The following is a 25,766-nucleotide window of genomic DNA, read 5'->3' on the forward strand; positions in this document are numbered from 1 at the left end:
CTAAAAGGAATAATAAACTGGAGGAATTCCATGTGAACTGGAAAGACCTCCAGGAATTGATGCAGAGCAAAAGGAGCAGAGCCAGAAGAACATTATACACAGAGACTGATACACTGTGGTAAAATCAAATGTAATGGACTTCTGTACTAGCAGCAATGCAATGACGCAGGACAATTCTGAGGGATTTATGGTAAAGAACGCTACCCACATTCAGAGGAAGAACTGCAAGAGTGGAAACACAGAAGAAAAGCAACTGCTTGAACACATGGGTTGAGACGGACAATGATGGGGGATACAAGGATCCAACTAATTTTAGAATTACTCCTACCATTTAGCTCATGTTGGTCTGGATGAGAATGGTCCCCAAAGACTTGTTCTGGCAGCAGAAGCTTCAGGAAGCTTACTCTAGACCTATTTGGTCCCTACTTACTTACCCTTAGGGAGGATCCATGAATTGTCATATATCCCAGCTTTCCAACTGTCAGTAGGGGTACCCAAGAATCTAGCCTGCATATTTATTAGAGAATTCTGTCATCTCTGTCTGGTCACATCTCTTCTCTATTCAACATCTTTCAATAACTTCCTAGTATTTATTTACTTAACAGATTTCAATTGTTTTTGACATTCAAAGTGCTCTACAATTTGATTTTAGTCTCATCTTCCATGTATTTTACATTCCACTTTAGACAGCATTGCTTGCTCTCCCACAAACACTGATGTTCTCCTTTCAAGACTTTTTTGCTCCCTACACTTAGGATGTCCTCCCCTCAAATCTTTCTTCCAATTCCATCTATCTTCAAATGTCAGCTATTTCATGATCTTCTCAGTTAATAATGATTTTCCCTCCTTAAAGCTTGTATAATACTTTATTTATACCCCTCCTGGGCCATTATTTTGTGTAATAGGTCTTTCTGTATAACTACTCCATGAGAGACTGTGTCTTTTATAAATTCTCTATCTTTTCCCATTGTTTAACATAAGACTGCACACAATAGGCAACTGAGAAGACCTTAAGAGCCCCGCTTAGGAGATTCTATAGCCAATTAATGTTATTAGAAACATCCAAATTGTCATCTGGAAAGTAAAACATCATGTTGCTTCACATGCTGTTCTACTTCAACAGACTTTTAAAAATACATGCCAATAAAATATGGACATAAATAAAAAAATAAATTGTCCTTCATGTGTCTCTTTTACCTTATTGCTGTATCCTTGCTTTTTATGCTTAGCTCCAATAGAATACAGTACTAGAATCAAATCCGGAGGACAGTCAGCAAAATACGCTGTGCAGGTAACTGGTGATTCATGAATGTCCATGGGATAAGGATTTTCAAAGATCGGAAAACTAATAGATGAAGACAATATATTAGTTTCATTATAACACAATGAAAAAACTCCTAAAAAGTTCTTTTTTAAGTTACTCTTTGTTTCCATTTTACCTTATCATATTTTTAGGTCATATCTTTTAGGTCACTCTCATTTCTCAATATTTCCCTCCCTCTCCCCTTTCCAGTGAATCATCCTTTGTAAAAGATGAAAAAAAAAAAAGAAAGAAAAGCACAATTAAGCAAAATCAAACACCACATCAATAGTGACCAAGAAAATTTTCTAAATTATCAACTATAACACCAATGAGTTCTTAAATATTATTTTATAAGTTCCCTAAGCATGTATTTTATTATCAATCTTTAGAAAGACAATCTTTACAACTTAATATAACATATGGATAGATTTTGGTTTTGTTTTGTTTTTTCAAACCCTTACCTTTTCTCTTATGTATATTGGTTCTAAGGCAGAAGAGGAGTAAGGCCTAGGGAATGGGGGTTAAGTGACTTGCCTAGGATCACACAGCTGGGAAGTGTCTGAAGCCATATTTGAACCTAGGGCCTCCTAGGTATCTAGACCTGGCTCTCAATCCACTGAGCCTCCTAGCTGACCCCTAGATTCTGTTTTAATAACTATGATTATACACTTCTGTTCATGAGTCTATTTCTACATTTCAGCCAATGTTCCATACTAACATTGCTTTTTTTAGTGTTGACACAATGAATTCTTTTTAACACAATTCTATATAACAGATATTATCATGAGGTCAGATGTTCTTAGCAGGTAATTTATTAAATGTGCTATCTTTATATTAAAGGTAACTTTAGTATCTGTAAAACATTAAATGTTCTTAATAAATGACATATTTTTAAAAATGTTTCATTCCTTGCATAATCATAAAAACATATTCAAAGAAAGAATTATAGCTTTCAAATATAATGTATATGAAAAATATTCCTTAAAGAAAAATGAAATGATATACTATTTTTCCCTTTTAATTTGAAGATCTTTTAATACAATAGCAAACTGGTTATCTTACCAGGTTTATTAAGATGGGATTCTACCCGCATTATTAAACATTTCTCATATTTAGTATAGTGATTTGCCTACAAAATACTAATTTCACACAGTTGGTCTTATAATAGCATCCCTATTTGTTTTAATTACTAAATGACAACCTGAGTAAAATAAACCTACATATTTTCATTAGTAAATTTACTTTATATTCCTTTAAAGATGAAAAAAAAAGTCTCATGATTCTTCTGCCATCCAGATAGAAAATTTGGAATAAAAAAAAAACATTGGAGCTTCCTAATTTTAGCCTAATTTAACTGTTTCAAAAGGCCCTTCATACAAAGAGAATTTTGGGAAATTTTGGCATTGTAAGGATATATATTCAGCATTTGCAAATGTTTTCTAAGAAATGTTTTTATATGCTACCTTGCTGCTCGAAATGCTTATACTGGAAAAGAGAAGCTTTGAGAGAAGAGAAAAGTAGGGAATGATAGGAACCTTCAAATATTTAAAGGGTTGTCATCTGGAAGAAAAAGTAGATTTATTCAGCATTACTCTAGTGGGTTGAACTAGTACTGTACATGGAATTTACAAGGAAATAAATTGTGCCTCAATAAAAAAGAACTTTTGAACAATTAGAGCAATTTTATAATGGAATGGGTTTCTTAGTAGAGTCTCTTATCACTAGAACTGTCCTGTTAAAAAAAAAAACAAAACTTGTATGACTCCCTAACAGAGATGTTACAGAAAATTACTGGGGGTGGGGGGGGTGGGGGCTATGTGTGAAAAAAAGTGGAAAAGATTATTTATAGGGGCTATGGAATAGCTGATATTAAAAAAAAGAAAAAATAACCCAACAAACTAGTCAGAGGCAATGGGAAGAACATTGGTTTTACAGTTAAAGAAATGGGTTCAAATTCTAGCTTGATCATTTACTTCCTACATGATCCTGGGCAATATATTTAAACTTCCTAAGTCTTATTTTCAACAATACAAGTAGTGGTTTGGACTACATGACTTTTAAGGTTTCATCCAGCTCTAAGACTATGATCTATCCTGATTGGTTTATTCATCCATTTACATAAAGGCAAGATTTAAACCACTTGAGGTTTCTTTCAACTCTATCTTTTTATAAATGCTTACCTTATCTATATTATGTCTTTGAAACAGGAGCAACATAAAAGATTTATGTACACTAAAAGACATGCCCATGCAAGCAAAGAGAACATTTACAGATATCACTTGAGTGAAGAGAATCTATGAGTATATGCATTCAAAAATTTTGTTTTAAATGACCATAATTGTTGATGCCATTTAGGCAAAGAATGTGGGAGTATGGAACTAACAGCAAAAACTAGAATACTATCAATAAGGGTAGTTTACCATTTAGTTGTTATTTAGTATTATAAAAATTCCTACATGCCCACTATTTGATTTCTCATAGGCCTATTCATTTCACAGAGATGGAATGGTGTTGTGGAAAGACCAGCACTGGTGTTAGGAAGCCCAGGTTTCAAGTTCTGCCTCTTGACACACATTAGTTGTATGATCATGGGTCATTTAATTTTTTCAGTAACCTCTGTATTTTATAGACAGGCTACTAAGTGGCATCAATGGAAGGAGTTTTTACATTGAGAGTTCCCTAAATGATGAAATCATAGGCTCATCCTTGCCCCTCCTCCATTAGCTCTAGTATAATTTCTTTCAGACCAGAGATCTATAGACTCATACCAATTTGTATTACTCTGTTCTTTAAAGAACATGGTCTCATAAGAACAGAAGATATGAGGAAATACATAAGGAATAAAAGATACAGTCCCTATTTTCGAGGAACTTGCACTCTAACAAAGTTACCAAATGTACATATGAAAATATTTGAACATTATGAAGCAACATTTAAATATTTTAAGTATTAATTTTTAAAAAGCATAAATGAGTTTGGAAACAAAGTAGTGTTCAGAGAGGAAGAATCAAGAAGATTTCAAGCAGGAATTAAAAAAATAAAATTGAAATGACAAAACCATATTCCAGATGAAAACAGCATCATATGTAAGAATAGAGGTGGAAATGGCAAAGTTGTGTTTAATGAGTAACAAACAGATTAACTACATTGACTAGATAAATTCCATGTTGATGGAGAACAAGTGTTAATGGTATTGAGATTAAAAGGATACAGTGATGGTAAATGGATTGCCTTAGAGAGGAAACATAGGAGATTTGATTTAACAGAAGTAATCAGTAGTACAATGACATGATGATAACAATTATTGAGGTGTATTCTAGCATTTGAGGCAGAGGGAAGTGGGGAGTCTCTAAATAGAGAAACAACCACTAGAAGGAAATATTGTAGGTGTGCAGATAAAAAGTGATAAATGCCTGGAGTAGGCTGATGGATTAAAAATGGAAATGATAGAAACATACAAGAAACTCAGGAAAAAATGAATTAGCAGTACCCATTGAGTGATTTGGTATAAGGGTTGCTTAAGAATATAATGATATTGAAAATGGTTCCAGGTGAATTGGGTAAGGAAAAGAATATGGCACTGGCACTGAGAAAGGGTGATTATTTGGAGGGGGAATGATAAATCATTTCTTGACAAGTTATATCTCTGCTGTTATGCCCCTGAAGGATAGCAATCTTAAAGATTTGAAAACATGAGACAAAGCAGAAGTTATGATAATAGTTTGAGAACCAAAATTTTAATTAATATGTCTAGGCATGGTAGCTGAAAACATGTGGATGGGTGGACTTTCTGAATAAGTGAATATAAAGGGCTAATATAGTGGTTGTTTATGATATTAACAGATACTTAGATTACAGAAGGGGAGTTTAAAAAGAAGCACAGTTTGAGAAAATGAGGATAATCAGAAGAGCATAATGGAAACCAATGGAAAAAAGCACGTTAAGAAAAAACTATAAATCATTAGATATGAAGAAAATATATATGAACATCAAGTTGTTAAAAACAACAACAACCAAATAGGTATAGAACTGGAGAAACCTGGGCTAAGATAAGGTTCTATCTATCAATATAACAACATTGATATGTTGCTGCTCTGGCCTAAACCAAAGAATACAAACTCAGCCTGGATTCATCAGAACACATAAGGATTTAGATTCATCTCTAGACTTGAATAAAATCTAGAAAATAGACTGATATCTATGGTACAGGGTGAGGCGGTTCTTAAGTCTCAAGTCAAACACCACTTAAAATGAAAATATGTAGTAGGAAGAGTATTTGTTAATTTGAAGTTCACCACTACTGATATACTAGACCTCTGACATCAACACATTAATTTATTTTGAGTTATTTTGAGTACTTTAATACCTACAATGGAAATGCCCCCCCCCCCCAGCTCCAGTTCCTCCTCATTGTCAATTTGTCTACTTAAAAACATAATGCATAGTATAATATCTTTATCAGGATATAATTAATTTTGTCATCAGACTAATAAAAGTCTGCATTTTTAATAAAATGTGCGCAGTGATAGACATGGTATATTTCCTATGTTCTGAATCTTCAAATAAAACTCCTTCTCTAGATGTTTGAGGTCATCTTTTAGTTGCTTCTTTAGCTAGCTAAGGGCTTTCCCAAAACATATTGGCATTTTTTCATTTCCAAACAACTTCAACTTATTTCTAATATTTTGAGTAAAACATTTTGAATAAAACAAATAGTTTCATTTATGTCAAGAAAGATGATTCCTGTCAAAGTCCTTGACAATTTCAAATTATAATCAGATGAAACCCATGGAAATCAAGTTAGAGGTAATTTGCACATTTGGAACTTACTTGCTTTGTGTCAGGTCAACTACAATTAGATCTTTCTCCAGAAGCACTACTACAGCATAAGGTTCTTGAAATTCTAAAAATAAATACACAAGCAAAAAAATGGCAAGCTATCATATTGGGTAATTTTATTGTTATCACTAAAGTTTCAGTCTCTTAATATGTTTTGAATAAACATCATTTACATTAAAGTCAGAATGATGATCCAGGGTTAAAAGAAAATTCTTTTAAATAATTTTGTCATACTGGAAATGAAGGTTGTCACTGTGTATATTAAAGAATTTGGAAATTGGGTGGTAATGGTGGTGAGGTATTGATCACATGAAAGGATGAGATAGTCACCACCTACATTCCCATCTTACCTTCCTCCTAGCATTTGGGCTTTTGTCATGCCAAGAAAGGGGTGAACTGAGAAACGCCATTTGTTTTAATGTGATATATGTCCATTTGGCTAAGATTATCACAGCTAACTTCCATGATTCTACAACCAATTTAATTCACTAGGATTCAATAAGTTATTTTCTGAGTACCTACTACTGCTAAGATGAACAGAATTTAGTGAAGGTTTATGAGTCTGAAGCATATAAAAGCCTGTTTTATAATATATATTATGATCATAGTTTACTAATTAAGCCAAGATTTATTAGATGTTTTAACATGTCATGGTTTTTGTGAATTCACATTGATTTAAGCATTTGCATATTTCAGAGCTAATAAATAATATGAATTTATTACATAATTGCAAACATCTTTGATAGTTGTTTGGTTTTCTCATTGAGTTTTGCTTAATTACTACTTTATATCATCATGACTAGCACTGTCTATATTCTCTCTTCCCTAAAAAGATTTCATTTGAAAAAAGGATTCGAAACAATTATTGGATTTTTACAATTATGTATATATTATCGGATTCTCTGAAACTCTATAAGTAGTCAATAATCAGAAGTCAACATTTAAAGCAAATTACTCATTTAGATGAGTCTTTTAAAAATATAGACACTTGTAGATTTTATATATCAACTTAACATTGACTTTGAAATCTGAGGAAATAAATGAATATCCAATGTGCCATGATTGTCTGCTTCTCTCTGTATTCTACAATCTATTTTATTATCCAGATACTAGTAGAGGGTACACTGTCTTTTTCTCGGCTTCTACCTTTACCCATTTAATGAAGGGATTGTTAATTCATTCACTTAATCTATTTGCTAGATTCCTATATATTCTTATACATCTCTCCTATATGTGTACATTTATGGATACCATGGATCAGTGCTTGAGTAGAGTCATATTCTGGAAGGATACTCTAAAATGAAAATACCTAGGGAATCCCCAGTTCCAACCATAGGAAGTAAGTAAGCAATGTTTGTATGCCTTGTAATTGTAACTTGGTCTCAGAGCCTCTAGAATAATAAAGGACTTCAAAATATAAATTCTGTAAGATTTTCCCTAGTTTTCTCCAAAGAAAGCATGGGATGTTTGGTATTTTCTTTTAATTCATAGGTATGAAATAGGTTAAGTCCTGCAATGAAGTTGTACTTGGGAATTCATTTCAAGAATGACAGAATACAATGGTTCAAAGAAGAGAAATTTGTTGCTGAATAATACCCTTAAGAATACTCTAAAACTATTAAATTTGCCTTCTCCCTGTCCTGTTAAGAGTTGCTTTCACTGATATCTAAAGATATCTTTAAGTATGTGTATCAATATATATGAATGTGTGAGCACACTAAGCCTGGGTCTACATGCTACATTCTAATGAAAACCGAGAAATTCTGTCAATTTTAGATGTTTGTTTACCTGATGCAAAGCATATGGAAAGAAAACATATTATAATGGAATGACACTAATCTTTGAGTCAAGAGATCTGACATTCTAAGCTTAACTCTGTAACTGGATAGTTGCAGGTACTTGAGAAAATCACTTGAGTGTATGTGGGCAACAGTTTCTCACTTGTAAAGCAAGAAGTTTGCTTTAAATTATCTTTAGGTTCCTTCTAGTTTTAAAATTCTATGTCACCATGCAATTTGGAAATGTGATTAAACTATTACTCAGTAAGTCTTAACTAAGTACCTACGATGAGTACCCACTGTACTAGGTACTAGAGAATCGAAGAAAGGTGAAAGACCATCCTAACGGGGGAAACAATAAGTAAATGCATGTGTACAAACAAGTTATATTAAGGATAAATAGGAAATAAGAGATGGATACCAATAGAATTAAGAAGTGTGGGGAAAAGCTTCCTGGAGAAAATGGGATTTTATTGGGGACTTGAAGGAAGCCAGGAGGTAGAGATAGAGAGGGAAAACATTCCAGGCATGAGGGACAGCAGAAAAAATGTGTAAGACCCTTACTCTGATATAAACCATAGCTTATTTATCTAAGTATGCTTGAGCAAATTTATTTTTGTAATTCTATATATTTATTTTGAGGCTTTGGCTCTATGTAAACACCTAGTTAAATGTCTTTTTGGATATGCTTCTCTATCTTTATGTCTGTGGATAGGTGAGGCCTAAGGTTTTTTCCAGCTACACCATATAGAAATATCTTTGGGCAGATAAATTTCTAGGAATGTAACGGTAGTAAGAGAGGTTATTTGTATATTTATTTCTTTGTTGGGTATATTCTTATTGGGCATGTAATAATGCTGATTATTTTTAGAGAATAAGAGAAAATGAGAAAAAGAGGTAATATGTGTTGCTATTCTGTGTCACTATTCTCAAAATGGACGTGTCCCCTTCTTCCTTTTATTTATATGGCAGTTTTCTTTATTGGCCCTTTTCTAAGGAGGCTTACTCCATGTCTTCCCAGAATAGATAGTGGACAATTCCCATTTTGTCATTTGGCATTTGTCACCATTATTTTTCTCCAGGCAGGTTTCATTTACTCAGGAATTAGCCCCAAGAGAAACCCAAGCCATGAAAAGACAACCAATTTTTTTCTAATTAAGAAAGGTATCCCAGTTTCTCAGACCTCGTTCCAGGGCTTCATCCATCTCAACTCACCTTTTAGGAAGCTGCATACTGTTGCATGAAGACTTCTACACTACTGGATATTGACTGCAGGGTTACTTATTTCTACCTGAATTATCCTGCTTATTTTTGCAATAAAACTATCTTTTTTAGTAAATGTTAGTGTCCAGTGTTTCAGGAAGGAATTCCTGAAAATCTTTGAATTCACTAATGCCCTTGGAATAAGTGAGTAAGATAGGTTAACAGCAATATAAACAAACATATATTGAAAATGCTTATGCTATTCACCAGGTTGGCAAAGAGAGATAAAAAAAAAATAGAACCTGCACCAAAGGGGCTTTCATTATAATGGGAGAGATGACATGCAAATAACTGGTCCAGGGATTCTTTTCCTTTCCTTTCCTTTCCTTTCCTTTCCTTTCCTTTCCTTTCCTTTCCTTTCCTTTCCTTTCCTTTCCTTTCCTTTCCTTTCCTTTCCTTTCCTTTCCTTTCCTTTCCTTCTTTTCTTTTCTTTTCTTTTCTTTTCTTTTCTTTTCTTTTCTTTCCTCCCTTACCTCCTGTCTTAGAATCAATAATATGTACTGGTTCTAAGGCAGAAGAGTAGTAAGGGCTAGCCCAGTGATGGGCAAACTTTTTAAAGAGGGGGCCAAAGGAGAGGAAATGCTGTGTCAGCTGTTTCTAAGGCAACTCTTTTGAAGTTTCATTGTATTGTATCCTACTCATTATATTCGTCAGATGAGGAATAATGTCACCACAGCTGGATAGGACATTTCAGGGGGCCACATCTGGCCTGAGGGCTGTAGTTTGCCCATCACTGGGCTAAGCAATTGGGGTCAAGTGACTTGTCCAGAGTCACACAGCTAGGAAGTATCTGAGGTCAGATTTGAATTTAGGACTTCCGGTCTCTAGACTTGGCTCTCAATCCACTGAGCCACTCAGCTGCCCCTAGACCAGGGATTCTTAATGTTTTGTATCATGGATTCTTTTGGCAATCTTTGATTAATGGACCTCTTCTCAAAATAATGCCTTTAGATTCATAACATAAAATACATAGGATTATAAAAGGAATCCAATGATATTGAAATACAGTCATCAGAATATTTTTTAAAAACAAGTTTACTGAATCCAAGTTAAGTACTCCTAATAGATACATATAAGGCACATTGAGCAGATGGAAGATATTCTGAGAGGGGAAAATGTTGCCCTAATTATGTTCCCTTCCTCTTTCTTCCCATAATATTTTTCTTCTTTTTCTCTTGTCCTATTCAACAACATTATTGGTTTGGGGGATCATATTGCATCAGTCAATGCAATATAAACTCATAAGACTATGATTTTGTGGTGAAATGATCATAATACTCATCTAAAACATAGCATGAAAATATTTAATGTTACCTTAATGTATTTTGTATAATTTCTTTCTTTAAAATAATTCAAGCAGTAAAACACAAGTATCAGTCCTTTGTATATAGTCTTTCTCTCATGCCTGAAATATATTTGATCCTCACACTATCAGAATTCTTAGCGTCTTTTGAGGTTAATATCCCACAAAAAATTCAGTTTTTAGTCTCACTCATCCACCCCAACTTCTATGTAACTTTGTATTTCCTTTGTATATATTTCATATTTACTTGTTGGTATACATGTTTCCTCCCAATTGAATAATAAGGGAAATGACTAATTTTTTAACTTAGTATTTCCAGCACTGAGCATCATGCCTGGCACATATAAAGCACTTAATAAAAGCTTTCTAAAGGAATAGTTCCATATCTTTGGAGAAGGTGCCTGAAGGGGACTTTATATGGAGTTAAATCCTTAAGTCACTTTGGCATCTTCTGTGGATATAGGAAACATGGCTAAAACTGAATTCATTCTCTCCCCAAATCTCAAATTTATTCCTTATAACTACCCTCTAATCTCAAATTTATTCTTCAAGTTACTGCAATGCCAGTCTCTTCACATTCTACTTCCATTGTGGCGCTCTTCAGTTCCAACACCTTCAAAAGGTCTTCATTTCCTATTAAAGTCATAGCTTCATAGGATCATTGATTTAGATTTGGAAGGAACCTTTGAGGCTATTAAGTCAATTTCTTCATTTTACTGATGAGGAAATGGAGAATGAGGAAGAGGCTAAGTGGCTTGCTCAGGGTTACACAGTTCTTAAATGAGTGAGGAAGGATTTGACTGAAGGCCTTTCTCACTCAAAGAGTAATTCATTGTGCCTACTAAGTCAAATTTTCTCTGCCAGAATCCTGTGTAACTTGGCTTCATCCTACTCTACTCAACTGGGTATTTCTAATTAACCCACATTCTCTACTCTAATTAGTATGGTACAAGGAGCACATACACTTGTTTCTACCTCCTTCCTTTGTCTTTGCCCACTTTAATTCCTCTCGTCTAGAATGTCTCCTTTCTGGGACTCAAATCTTACCCATTCTTTGAGGCCCAGGCTCATGTCCTACCTTCGCCATGAAAGCTTCATTTATTTCCCTTTTCTGTAAATTCCTATTATGTCTACACTTTATACCACACAACTTGATCCTAGATTATATTAGTATTTCTCATATTTATCTTGTCTCCCTAACTGGACTGAAAGGTCTTTGAGGGCAAAGACTATGTCTAATACTTGGATATTTTATAAAATGTGTACCAAGAGCATTCCTGAATCCACAGCAAAGAGTCAAGTAAGAAGACTTGTTGACTAATTGGAAATGATCATTATAACTGTTTTGTGGGTATTTACTCTCCTTATTTCATGGGAATTCTGAAGAATAAAAGAGCTAAATAAATCAGTTTTTCTTTTAATTTATCCCCTTTTAATGTGAATCTGAAAAGTTGTGAAGTTTATACGTCAAGGTCACAACTAGGTATCAGTAACCAAACAAACCAAACAAACCGAAACAACAGCTAGAGGTGCTGCAGTCACATCTGTTGGAAATCCAGAAGTGAGAGAGATGTGACTGTAGCACCATCACAGTTCCTGAGTCCTGACATCTGGTAAGTGCTTTAAACTTTGACTGGCCCTGAGACTGGGCAGGTGGTGGTGGACTGGGAAGGGCTGCTATAAGGCCTCAATTCCCCCAAGTGATTTTGCTTCAGGACCCCTACCAGACTCTCCCAGCTCAGCTTCCACCATCCCTATCAAAGTTTCAAGCACTTACCTGATGTTAGTACTTTGGAGCTCCAGGAGTACTGTAGCCAAATCTATCTCACTTCTAGCTGGGCAATTAGATACAGCTGCAGGCCCTGCTCCAGCATCAGCAGCTCACAGCATTGTATTCACAGTGATGTCAGCTGCCAAAACTGAAAATAGTTAAGCTTTATTGTGTTGGAAATACATTAAGTAATATTTACAATTAAATGACATTTTCAATATTAATAGTATTGTTTCAACCACTTACCATTTGGGTACGGAGTTTCACAGAGAGTTAGAAACTCAACAATAGGGTGATCCATTTCAAGAACTGTGATTGATTTCCCATGCATGATGGTCAAACTTGGTCTTCTACAGGCTTTGTCATAGGCCAGTCCACCAGAAAAGATTATGAATGGTTCACTAAAAGGGGTCAATAAGATTGGAGAATCTTTTAAGATGACACCTATTCACAAATGGTGCCATCCCTATAGGAAGGTAAAGGGCAGCCTACAAAAAAGCTATTTGTTGGGTACCAAAGGGCCCTCTGGCCCAGAAATAATTCCCCCACAAGCCTGCTCTGGTGCTGGCTTCTCTTCCGGCCTGGATTGAAATAGAAATTTATACCACTAGCATCACAAATGGATGAGTCAACAAAGGTAATAGCAGCACTAATTCTAGAGGAGTGAGCAAGGAGAAAAAATACCACAGAAAGTAAATTTATCTTAATTCATAATTTTTTTCAGATCTTTCTCTATTCTACTATTTCAATTGATTCAACCAAATCTTCAAATTTCCACTAGGTTGCTAGATATTATATTGACACAGCCATATAAAGAAATGGTCTGCCTCCAAGAAATATCTGAAAGTTTCCCCAGAGCTATGGTGCCCCATGTAAGGTTTCTGCTCCTCTAACCTCTACCTTGTAGAGTCCAGGAGCATTGCCCTTAGGGACTCAATTGGAAGCTGAGATGAACTACCCACGCCTAATTCTGTGAGGAGAGGGGACTTGCCAAAAGGCCTTTCTCCACCCTCTTCTTCCCCTGTCCTCTTTCTCAAATCCCAGCCTCCTTTCTCTCCAGCTAAGGGGTTAAGCCAGTGATGGGCAACTTTTTGAGCTTGGTGTGTCAAAATTCACCAAAAAATGGAGTATAACTCAGGTGGTGTGTCACTTCAAGAAAAAAACATAATTTCTTGATATTTATAGTTTAAATAACAAAAATGTATAATTATAATATAGAACTATATTTAATAAACCAAAATAGGAAAATTAATATAGGTAGAATTGTCATTTATAGTGCACAGAGTATCTACTCTACACTACAGCAAATCTTTCATCATTGGCATGTGGCCCCATACTTCTCTGTATACGGCTGCATGTGGCCATGTGTCATCGAAAATGGCTACGTGTGTCAGTGCTGACACGTGTGTCATAGGTTTGCCATCACCGGGTTAAGCTCTGCTCCCTTTTTAAAAAACAAAAATATTTAAAATGTAAGTTTAAAAAAATGAATGAATGTAAACAGGATGATATGGATTAATTAAAATTTGTGCAACAGTTTATGATTTCCTATTTATCTTTTTCCATACAATATTAATGCAGGGTTGCATAATTGTATATGTGTGCATAAGTGCATACACAATATAAAGGTGCATCTAAATAAATAATGAAAAATAAATTGAACATTAAATAGTAACTTTTTTGGCTGACACTTTAACTTCAATTTCTTTTTTTGTAAGCTGGCTATTTCTCAGTACCAATTTTTGTGTGTGAGATATATTAATTTTCAGCATATTTTAGCAATTTTTCACAGAATTTCATTCCATACCATTTATTCAACTAGAGCAGCTATTAGCCCAAGTGGCCAGCTGCTCCATTTTCCCCTCTTTCCAGTACCTCAGGACATTTTTTGCATGTCCCACCCCTCTGTCCAACCACCCAAATTAAGCACTTCCTCTCTCCATTCTCTGGGGCAAAGGTTGGCAACCTTTTTGGCCATGAGAACCATAAACGCCTGAGGAAGGAGGAGGATGGAGGCCGAAGGCTCTGGAATATGGGGCGGGGGCTGAAGGGCCCCCTGGGGCACAACCTGGGGCTCTGCCCAGACTGGCAGGGGAGGTGAGGCCAGATATGGTTCGAGCCATACATTGCTGACCCCTGCTCTGGGGTAATGGGGTGGGGGTGCCCCACAGGCAAGTGAAGTTGCAGTTTGGGCACAGGAACTTGAAAACCTTCACCAATGCTGAACTGGAGCATTCACTTACCTCTGGAGACTACAGTAATTAATAATAGATCAATTTCCCTCTACAGAATATTTTTTTTACTCTATTTCATGGTGTACCAAAAACAGTTGATATTCCTATTAAATTTCTAACAAATAAAAAACCTTTACTAAAATCTTATTATAATATCAGGTGAGCTGTTTATGTCCTTTATGTATCTTTCATATTATTTAAGTCAACCTAAGTATTTAATTTGTAAAGTAAATAAGTTAAAGAATTTACTCTGCTTGAATTTTGTACTGATAAAAAATATATATATTTCAATGGAAGCTGATTATTCAACTGATGAATTTTAAAATACTAAATCAAGAATGAAGATGATAATTTTTTGGAAGTTTTTATTTAGACAAACAATTCATATTTTAAAAGAGTCAATAAGATTTGGTTTCAAGACCTGCCTCTGACATACTCTGACAATGTGCAATTGGCAAGTCACTTAACCTTTTAGGGCTTCAGACAACTAACATATAAAATGGCACTGATTTAAGAGTTTCCTTACCAGGAGTTCCCTAAACCAATGAAATAACAGGCCAGGTCCAAAAACAAGATATTATTATACAACAAAAACTAGCCAACCAGAAATAAGAATAGAACAAATGTAAGCATGTTAACGCAGTGTGTTTAAATAGAAGGGTTTTGAAATTCAGTAGAAGAATGAAAACAAGAAATAAAGATGCAATTAAGATGTCAATTAGGGGTTTCAAAGAATTCAAAAAGTCAAATGAGTTTCAGGTGTTTAGAAAAAAAATAATAGAAAATTTCACTAAAACACTATATTCTGAAAAACGGCAGCAAATTTGGAATTAAACATACAAAGAACAAAGAATAGTAGAGCAAAATCAAGTAATAGCAAAATTGAAAGACTATAAGGCTGAGGTAGCTATAATCCAAAGCAAAAGATCTTCAACATTGGTGTCAAATTCAAATAGAAAGAGATCCATTTGGGCCCCTTATCAACTTAGAAAACCACAAATTAACATTACCTATTTGGTATTGTATTTTTACTTATTTTGTTTAACATTTCCCAATCATATTTTAATCTGTTTCTAGTCCAGTCTTTTGCCTTTGGTGGAAGCACTTGGTCACTCAGGTGACCCTGAGCTACTTAAGGGAAAAAAAGAAAAAAAAGGTTTTCAATCAAGGAAAAAATTTGAATTAGTCCCATTAAGGAAATTAGAGGGGAGGAGGGAATTTCATCTGTAAATTAATCAAAAATTAAAAAAAAACCAAATAGCTTACATGCTATAAGATGAATACATCAAATAATGAATCAATATTTATATGTTGCTAGGTAGAAATAAGGTTATTGCTTTAGAAATTTCACCTTGTATAGATTCATTGCCAAAACAAAGGCAGAGCATTTATAGATGAAGACCATGAGGGGAAAGCAGACAGAATTATTGCAGAAGAGGGAAGAAGGGAGAAAGGGTGAAAAACAGAATGAGTATTTCTTAGAATGAGGTGCCACAGACGAAGGCAATTCAAATGAAAAGGTCAGGAGGAGTTTGGCATTTAGAAGGCAAGAAAGGAAAGGGAGATAGGAAATCCGACAAGGAGGCAGGCAGGGAAGAAAGAAGAGAGAAGGGAAATGGAAGGAAGGAATAAAATCAGGAAGGAAAGATGAAGGATGGGGAGAAAGAAAGGGAGGGGAGGGGTAAAAAAGGGTAGAAATGGAGGAGAAAAGAAGGGAGAAAGGGAGAGAGAAAAGTGAGAAATAAAAGAGAAAAGACATATTCAAGGATCTGAAATGGAACTGGACAAAGGGAATAGTAGGAGAGGATAGAAAATGAGAAAAAAAATTTTTTCAATCAAAACAGGCTGCAAGTACCTAAATGTTTATGTATATATTTTTGTGTATCACATTTATCTATTTTTAACATTTTATTTAGATCTTTGTTTTTTTTGCATTCATGTTATTGTTGTCATTGTGTACATAATTTTAGTCCAGCTTTCCTTATGCTACATTAGCTAACATTAGTCTTCCCACAGTTCCTTGTGGTCATGAAGGAAGTACAATAATATTCTGTTACCTTCATTTAGTACAATTTGTTCATACAACTCCCAATCAATGTGCACCTAGGGTTTTCTGTTAGTTTTTACAGTTTTTGTCTAAAACACACACAAATACTGCTGTAAGCATCTTGGTATATATATGACCTATCCTTTAGAGACCACCAATAAAAGCGATTCAATAACTTAAAATAGCATTTTAGCAAAGAGACATCTCTCCATGGTGACCTGGTGTCATTAATGATTGCTCTCTGAATCTAGATCATTCAACCAATTCTGAATTCACCCAATTATACTACCATCATCAGCTCAAATCTTTTGATAGTTCTTGAAAAGACAGCTTGAAAGACTTTGTCAAATACTTTGCTGGAATCTAGGCAAACTATACCTGCCAATTGGTAATCATTCAATGAGAATCAGATTAATATAGCCCAGCCTCGTGTAACCACATACCCAAAATGTTGGGAAATTATACTCAAATATAAAGGAACACAATTATATTTATAACCTATTTACTTATGAAAATCTTTTTTAAAGCACATAAACAACAGTTAAAGCATCTCTCCCATTGTCTCATATCTTTGATTCTCAGATGCAGTTTTCAACTGATTTTCCCTTTCTCCCTTCACCACAAACACAGGTAGGAAAACACATACCTGTTCCTACAGGTCTTGTATTCAGCCTTAAGAATTGGTTTACAAGATTCCAGTTTTCTTCCATCTCTCTGACTTTTCCCTAAGAAAGAAAATGATTTTATAAAACATTATTAAAAATTCTGCTTACCAGTGAATAGAAAATAAGCAACTAAAGATATATACTAAAAATGTAATAATTATGTCAATTATATTTGACATAGTAGAAGACATAAGAGGAGCCACAGAGTCAACACAAGCTAAGTCTGTATCCCAGCTTTTGAACCAATTTAACAATTGGTTGATTTAAAACAAACAAACAAACCCCAACTGTCTTAAAATTCAATCAAATCACCTGTGTAGTATATCTAATTGTGCATCTCAACTTAATGAAATTATATCAATCTGACTGTCAGGGCACCTGGGTGGTACACTGGATCAAATATTGGGAACTGAAGTAAGGAAGATCTGAGTTCAATCTGGCCTCATGCATTTGCTATCTATGTCACTTTGGGGAAGTTAACAAACTGCTTTTTGCCTCGATTTCCTCATCTGTAAAATGGGGATAATAATGGCATCTACCTTCCAAGGTTTTTTTTTTTTAACCCTTGTACTTCGGTGTATTGTCTCATAGGTGGAAGATTGGTAAGGGTGGGCAATGGGGGTCAAGTGACTTGCCCAGGGTCACACAGCTGGGAAGTGGCTGAGGCCGGGTTTGAACCTAGGACCTCCTGTCTCTAGGCCTGACTCTCACTCCACTGAGCTACCCAGCTGCCCCCATCCTTCCAAGGTTTTTGAAAAGATCAAATGAGATAATAATTGTAAAGCACTAAGAACAGTGCCTGGCACATTAGTTATATATATATATATATGTGTGTGTGTGTGTGTGTGTGTGTGTGTGTTAGCTATTGTTATTAATTTCTCCTTTCAATCTATAATATTTTAAGCGTTAAGGTAAAGAAAGCAACCACAAAATGAGACATTTTTACCGTCCATGAGCGTATCTGGAATCCAAATAAAGTTTCCAAGGTAATTACATTATATAAAATACTGATATTTAACATCAGTCCCTTGAAAGCTTTAGCCTACAAAAGGAATCAGATTTTAAAGAATTTCATGGGACAATTAAGTCACTCTCATACTCAAACTTCATGAAAATATAAACCTATTTATTAAAGTGAGTAGAAGGGGTATATTGTACTGTGAATTAAAAATAAACAAACAAAAGTTTTACATAACTTCTATTTGCAGAAAAGAATGTTTTTTTTTAAGGTAAAAAGAAAATATGGAATGGGTTCCATGGCATACAAAAAAATGACAACATAGGGGGGCAGCTGGGTAGCTCAGTGGATTGAGAGGCAGGCCTAGAGACGGGAGGTCCTAGGTTCAAATCCAGCCTCAGACACTTCCCAGCTGTGTGACCCTGGACAAGTCACTTGACCCCCATTGCCCACCCTTACCACTCTTCCACCTATAAGTCAATACACAGAAGTTAAGGGTTTAAAATAAAAATAAAAATAAATAAATAAATAAAAATGACAACATAGGAAGGGGAGTAATATTATTTTATTTTGATTTATTCCTTTTGCTATAATTATATTTAAACGAATCTGCTAGATCTGCTAGCTAGGTGATCAGTTTGAATATGTTTTCAAACCCACAACTTGGCTTATTTTTTTAAAATAAGTCTTTTTACATAGCCTGTACAATGCCCTAATCTTTCTCTCATCATAGTCTGGAGGTAATTCTTGGTTCTTCTCAAAGGCTATACCAGTGGAATATAAACCCTGGCCTACCAATAGACTGTGTCAACTATATGAGGATTAATTTAAATAGGTTTGCAAAGGATCATCACTAGAATTATGGCCAGTATGTGTGTGGATAATCTTATTAATTAATCTATCAAGTTAAAATAACTCAATTGCATCAGTGAAGGGAATACACAACCCTTCTCAATTTCCATAAAAAGGTCATTCATTGCAGGATCCATATAATGTCAGTCCTCTGAAATCTTGCTTCCTACTGCTTTCCTCAGCTTCCAGCAGGTGGCAATCCATCCCTTTTCTTGGGGACTAGTTCTCTGCTATAGTCCAGAAGTAAATAATACTGGAGTATGTCTTGCTCAGTGTTATTTACAGCTCAGGATTTCCTCTCTGGAGCAGAGTGCCTCCATTTTTTTTTTTTTTGAAGGACAATTTCATAATCAGGATGATCTGATTTAATTGAGTTTCATGAGAAGATTTCTATGAGTTCTACTTTCTGCTGTTTTTTGAGATGTTGCTAATCTTCTACCATCCTACTCTACCTGTATTCTTAATGTTTCTCTTGGCTGTTACATCTCTATACTTAGTAGAGATCTGCCAGCTGAGTTAATTTCTTAATGCTTTGGGTTTCAAAACTGAGGCCTTCATTTAAATTCCTCAAAAAAAATGGTGCTGTCTTGCTTCATTCATTTTCCATTTTTCAATGTTAGCGACTTGTTAAATAGGTAGGGTTGGAAATATTGTAATTATGCCAGTATCTTCTCATCTTTATCTTAGTCACTGAGTAAAAAAAAAATCTCACTTTTAGAATAAAAGCAACTAAATTAAGGTTTATAGACCCCTCCTCTCCCTTAAAAACCATATCAATCTTAGAAGGCTCTGATATGTTTGATGCCAGTGACACAGTAAGGATAGGAGAAGAAGAGGCTGAGGGTCATTTTTCCTTTATTTCATATGTTCCCAAGGTCAAATCCTCACTGAGTGGCCAACTTGCTGGTGATGAGTTTCTCCCATACTTATCTAAGTTGATCCTTGGATAGTAGGCAATCTGTTGTCAGAACTGCACTCAGAACAGTAGAACCTGTCAATTTACCTTCTGTTGGCCTAGCCATTGAAAATCTAGGGACGTGTCTATACTATGATGACCACATCAAATTTCAGACATTCTCATTACAAATGAAACTAGTGAACAAAGAAGTGGAAAGATGGCTAAATGGAAATTAAGTTCTAAAATTCTGCTGGGAAAAATGAATAAAGATGTTGGCAAAATTGGTTTCATCATGCAAAGAAAAGAGATGTCATAAGACAGTTGATCTCTGCAGCATTCATCATGAACACAAGCAAAGAGTGTCATAAAGATAGCTGCAGCTTATAGTATCAACAACTGGTAGAGAGGATAGCAAAGGAAGGAATACAAATTTTAAAGATTATATCTACTATTCTACTTTGATATTTCTTTGAATCTATGATCCAAAGAAATACCATGTGGATATTCTTTCCAAAAGTACAAATTACATACCATCTATGCTTCACTTATTTTCACAAAATCCTCTCTCAAATCCTCCATGGGTATACACTGAACTAAATAGGAACATGGTGGATGCCTTTTTCTAGATCTTTTCATGCTGCATGGATACATGCAGTAATGGTAAGAATGGACAGAATTCAGTCTATCCATTGGTCATCCTTCACTCTTGTTCCATGACGGACCAATCTCCCTTTTTGGTCAGCTATATGTGTAATATCCTTCATGCTACTTTTCTTTTATCAGTCTTTGTTGGTAAAGATGGTGTAGCCTACTTGCATTTACCATAAATGTGGAGCCTATGACTTTATTAACTGAGAGACAATGGTATTCTTTGATTCACAGGCAAATAATATCAGTGGAGAACTATTGATGTGAAAATGGTTGGCTTTTGTTTCAGGAAAAAGCTTACGGCATTTAAAGCACTGCATAATTTCTCAAATACAACTATTCTATTATGATTTCCTTATTTAATTGTAGACCTGTTTCACTGTACTAATGAATTGTTTGTCCAAGATATGTGCACTGATGGACTAGCCAAAGGGTTGGCTTTCCACCTGCATATCAGAGTTTAAACAACTGGCATTCTTCATCTAATTCAACCAGTACTACTGCAAATCATATTAAATCTAAACTTGCAATATGATTCGAGAAGCATGTGACTAAGGGGCAGCTGGGTGGCTCAGTGGATTGAGAGCCAGACCTAGAAATGAGAGGTCCTAGGTTCAAATCTTGTCTCAGATACTTCTCAGCTGAGTGATCCTGGGCAACTCACTTGAAACCCATTGCCTACCCATTACTGCTTCTCTGCCTTGGAACAAATACACAGTATTAATTCTAAGACAGAAGGAAAGGGTTTAGGGGGAAAAAAAGAAGCATGTGACTGACAATGTTATTTAGTACAAGATCTGGAAAAGTTTTTGCCACAATCTCATCACAGAAGTTTCTTCACCACATCACCTTCCTGGCTACTACTGCCACTGATTTTTACAACCCTGATCTTGTTAGTTATAATGTTATAGAAGAAGACCCAACAGTCAAGTGGCTGTCATTGTTTTATGTTGCCCAGGATTAAAGGCCTCCACCATATTTTATTCTTGATAAAACTGTCGCCAATCCATACCTTGGCTCTGGTCAAGCAAGGGGCTCTGTCTTGGGATAGGAAATATGGAACTAGAACCTCTTCCATCTTCTTTGCTACTCAGCACAGGAAAGAAAAGGCCATTGACAAAAAGAAGGAAGAAGACCCATTGCTGATACTACCCTTGTCTTGGACTCTATCTTTCTCTGGGACTGTTGGGAGTGAGAGTATTAGAGTGAAATGGCTATCTCCTAATATATATCTTATTCAGGATAAGAGGTTTTCTTTACTATATAGCCTTTTCATTTGGCATTATCATTGATGTTCCTGCCTCCTACTCTTCTCAGCTCTGGGCCTTCATTTGAAGGGCATCTTCACACCTGATTTCTAAATTAAAGCTTTTTAAAAAACTTATTTATTTAGAATATTTTTCCATGGTTACATGATTTATGAACTTTCCCTCCCCTCGTCCCTCCCTCCTCCTGGAGCTGATAAGCATTTAATTAAAACTTTTGAGTCTAAGTTGGTTTGTAAACTTCTTCACATTTAGTACCACTTCTGTCCTAAGGCTACCAAATTCTTATCTCTTCCTCCTCTAATCTGTTTAACTCAGAGTTATTAATCATCTGACAAACTAATATTCCTTTTTCCTATTATGTTCCTCATCCCAACACTCATCCATATTCATCTAATAACCTTTCTCTCTCCAGTCAAAGGCCTCCTTTGCCTTTCCCTCCCAGTGTTCCCTCTGAAATATCCATTCTATTAAAGTTTCCTTTATCTTAGAGTCCTCTCTCTCACACACATACTCATTCTATTATGTTTCATGGATATCTGGCTTTTTCTGAAATATACTTCATTCCTTACTACCCTTTTCAATTACTGCCAGCACTCCCTTCTTATATGCCCTCTGACAAACTGGGCCAAGAAGAGTTGCAATACTGAAGTCTCTGGCCACCCTCTCCAAGGGAAACCATTTCTTTCATGCTCCCAATAAACAGGACCAAGAAAAAGAGTTATTATATTCTTTGGTCTTTACTGCAATCTTTAACATGTAGTCCCTTACTCTATTGCTACCTTCCTCTCCTCTGAGATTTACTCCATCAAGTTATATCATTCTGTTGCTATCATTTACAAACTTGATTGTCCCCTTCCCTTATGCTCGGTGATTTCAATATTCAGGTTAATGACCATTTGAAAAACTAGCCTCCCAATTTATCATTCTTCTTAGCTACTATAATAGCCATTTCTTCTCTATATCAACCATCTACATGAGCAATACAAAATTATAACTTATATCATCAAAATATATTTATACATATAATCTTGAACTTGGAAATTCCTCTCACTTCTCATATTTTCCTAGCCTCCTATATTTTCCTTTGTTCCTTCCTTTTTTAAAGTTATGAATAGGGGGCAGCTCAATCCAGTCAGTGGATTGAGAGCCAGGCCTAGAGACAGGAGGTCCTGGATTCAAATCTGGCCTCAGACACTTCACAGCTATGTGATCCTAGGCAAGTCACTTAACCCCCATTATCTAGCTCTTCCCACTCTTCTGCCTTGGAACCAATCAATACTATGTATTGATTCCAAAATGGAAGGTAAGGGTTTTAAAAAAATAATAACAAATAAAAATAACAATTATCAATAACTGTGAATGGTACTATATAAAAAGGGAAGTAAAACAATTTTAAAGAAACCATGAGTCATTTACATGCAGCTTCAAAAATATATATTAAATTCAATTAAATTTGTACCTATATTATCTTGCTTATCATTATCACTTTCTGAACTTTGTTCTACTCTCTTCTGTTATCTTTCAATATTCCAATGACATCCATTTCCTTTTTTTTTTTTTTAACATTATCACTATTTCCCTTTCCTCTCCTCTCAAAGAAAAGCCCTACCTTATAACAAATAAGTTTAGTCAATTCTTAACAGATAAACATTACATTGGTCATATCTGAAAGTCTCATTCTGAACATTAAGTTCCTTACATTTAAACTAAGAAGTGGGAAGCAGGCTCCATCATATGAGTCATCATTGGTCATTGCATTGATTGATGCTCATAAGTCTTTGTCTTTACAATACTGTGGTCACTGTGTTCATAGCCATCCTAGTTATGCTAACTTTACTCTGTATCAGTTTATATAAATCTGTCTCAGATTTCTCTGAATCTAACCTTTTCATGATTTATTATGACACTGTAACATTTTATTAAATTTCATGCATCCCAATTTTTCTAGCCACTTCCAGTTGACAGAAACCCAATTTGCTTCTAATTCTTTGTTATAATTTAGGAAGACCTACATGTAGAAAAATATTGATAGCAGTACTTTGTAGTAACAAATAATCAGAAACTGAGGGAGTATTCATTAATTGGGGAAAGATTATGGCATAAGAACGTGATGTAACACTAATGTGCAATAAGAAATGTTGAAGGAGATGTTTTAGGCATGAACTAATGCAGAGTGATGTGAGGAGATCAAGAACAATTTATACAATAAAAATAGTATGGTAAGGACAAACAACTTTGAAAGAATTAGGAACTCTCATCAACATGATGACCAACCACAATTGTAGAAAACTCAGGATGAAATAGGCTATCTCCTCGAAGAGAGGTGATGGATTCAGAGTATTGCCTGAGGTATTTTTTGTTTTTGTTTTCATTTTTTAAAATATGTCTAATGTAGGAATTTATTTTGATACACCATACAAGTTTGGAACCAGAGTTTTGTTTTGTTTCATTTCATTTTTTTTTCCTCAAGTGAGGGAAGAGAGAAGGATGTGGAAAGAAGGCAGATTTTTATTGATTGAAAAAGATTTTTTAAAATTTCTGCAAAGTAATCCTCATTCAAATAATAGCAAAGAGACACATTATGGCTTCCTAATTTATCTGACATCTGACAACCTCTTTCACTGATATTAGCTACCTGCTCATCACTCCTACTCTAGAACACACCTTGAGGGATAAAATCTTCATGTAGCTGCTTTTGATATCCTTCCTGTATCTTTACTCAGGAAATTTTGCTAAAGGCACTGTAAGATGATAAGCTTCCTGACTAACATTTGTACTGAGTCCTGGTGCTAAAAGCCTTAGGAAGCATTTAATCCCATAGCTTAAGAGATAAAAGACAGAAATAATAGCAGGAGGGATAAACAGCAACCAAGTACCATCTTAGGTATCCATTATTGTGGTTGGATTCCCATTTCCATGCCATACCCCAGGCTATAGATTCTGTGTTATAGTGACTCCAGAGCTAGTCAAGAGAAATTAAGAAGTAAGAATAGATGTTCACCAACACCTCAAAGGGAGTTGCTCTGTGTCAACAATTCAGAGCCAATGGGTAAATTTATAAGATTCAGTAAGGGGAAAATACATGAGCAAAAAGCTTGAAGCAATGAGCAAGCAAAGGAAGATTCATAAAATAATAAAGAGATACTATAGGTTAAAAGAATACCAGGATAAAACTTCAGAAAAGGATAACTCTAATAACCATCAATAGAATACTATAAAATGAAAGAATTAACTATAATAACCAATACTGGATGAAATACCTAATAAAAGTGAGACAAGCATTTATTAAGTATTTACATTGTACTGAGCATTGGAGACCCACAAAAAAGCAAGCAAAATTCCTCCTTTGAAGAAGTTTGTATTCAAATACGGACTATTCTATGTGCTTGTGTGTATATGCACATATAAACATGTGTATGCACAAATATATTATATCAATCCATAAAAGATAAATACAAAGAAAATAGAAGGAAGCCTTAGTAGAGAAGAACTAGAAGCTCAGAGCAGGGGGAGCAGTAAAAGCTTGTGTGTGTGGTCATCATCTCTTTCTCTCTTACCTGACATACTTAGTCCTACCTTCCGTCATATTTGCAGGTCTGTGTTTTCAGAGATCACCAACATGGGGCTATAACAGAAACTCTCAGGATTCTAAGGGTAACTCTGATGTGTATATGTGTGTGAGTATGGGTGGAGAGGATATACTAATGCTCTCCACTACTGTAGTTCCTGAGATCCACTAGTGTGCTTCCATGAATACAAAATCAATCATCATTTACTCTTATGCAGATTATATTTACTTAATGATATGACAAAAGCAAGAATAATAATGGCATCATGGATATCAATATCAAGCAAATGTATAACAAAAAAAATCATAGTATATACATAAAACTGGGTCACACTATCCCATTAAGAGATGCAGTTTTCATAGGGGAAATT

At 35.0% G+C, this 25,766-nt stretch overlaps 1 protein-coding gene across 3 annotated transcripts in view; it reads right to left on the reverse strand.

The window, feature by feature from the left end:
- STXBP5L (syntaxin binding protein 5L) overlaps positions 1–25,766 on the reverse strand; it is a 437,905-nt gene that overhangs the window by 159,537 nt on the left and 252,602 nt on the right. For all 3 annotated transcript variants that reach the window (XM_044670068.1, XM_044670069.1, XM_044670067.1), the window contains exons 9-12: positions 17,185–17,263; positions 12,504–12,658; positions 6,134–6,206; positions 1,198–1,345 (exon numbers count right to left, since the gene is read on the reverse strand). In XM_044670068.1, coding sequence (XP_044526003.1) covers positions 1,198–1,345; positions 6,134–6,206; positions 12,504–12,658; positions 17,185–17,263 — 455 coding nt within the window. The remainder of the gene's footprint in view (positions 1–1,197; positions 1,346–6,133; positions 6,207–12,503; positions 12,659–17,184; positions 17,264–25,766) is intronic.

This window comes from Gracilinanus agilis, chromosome 3 (genome assembly GCF_016433145.1).
Source record: "Gracilinanus agilis isolate LMUSP501 chromosome 3, AgileGrace, whole genome shotgun sequence".
NCBI classification, from domain to species: Eukaryota; Metazoa; Chordata; class Mammalia; order Didelphimorphia; family Didelphidae; genus Gracilinanus; species Gracilinanus agilis.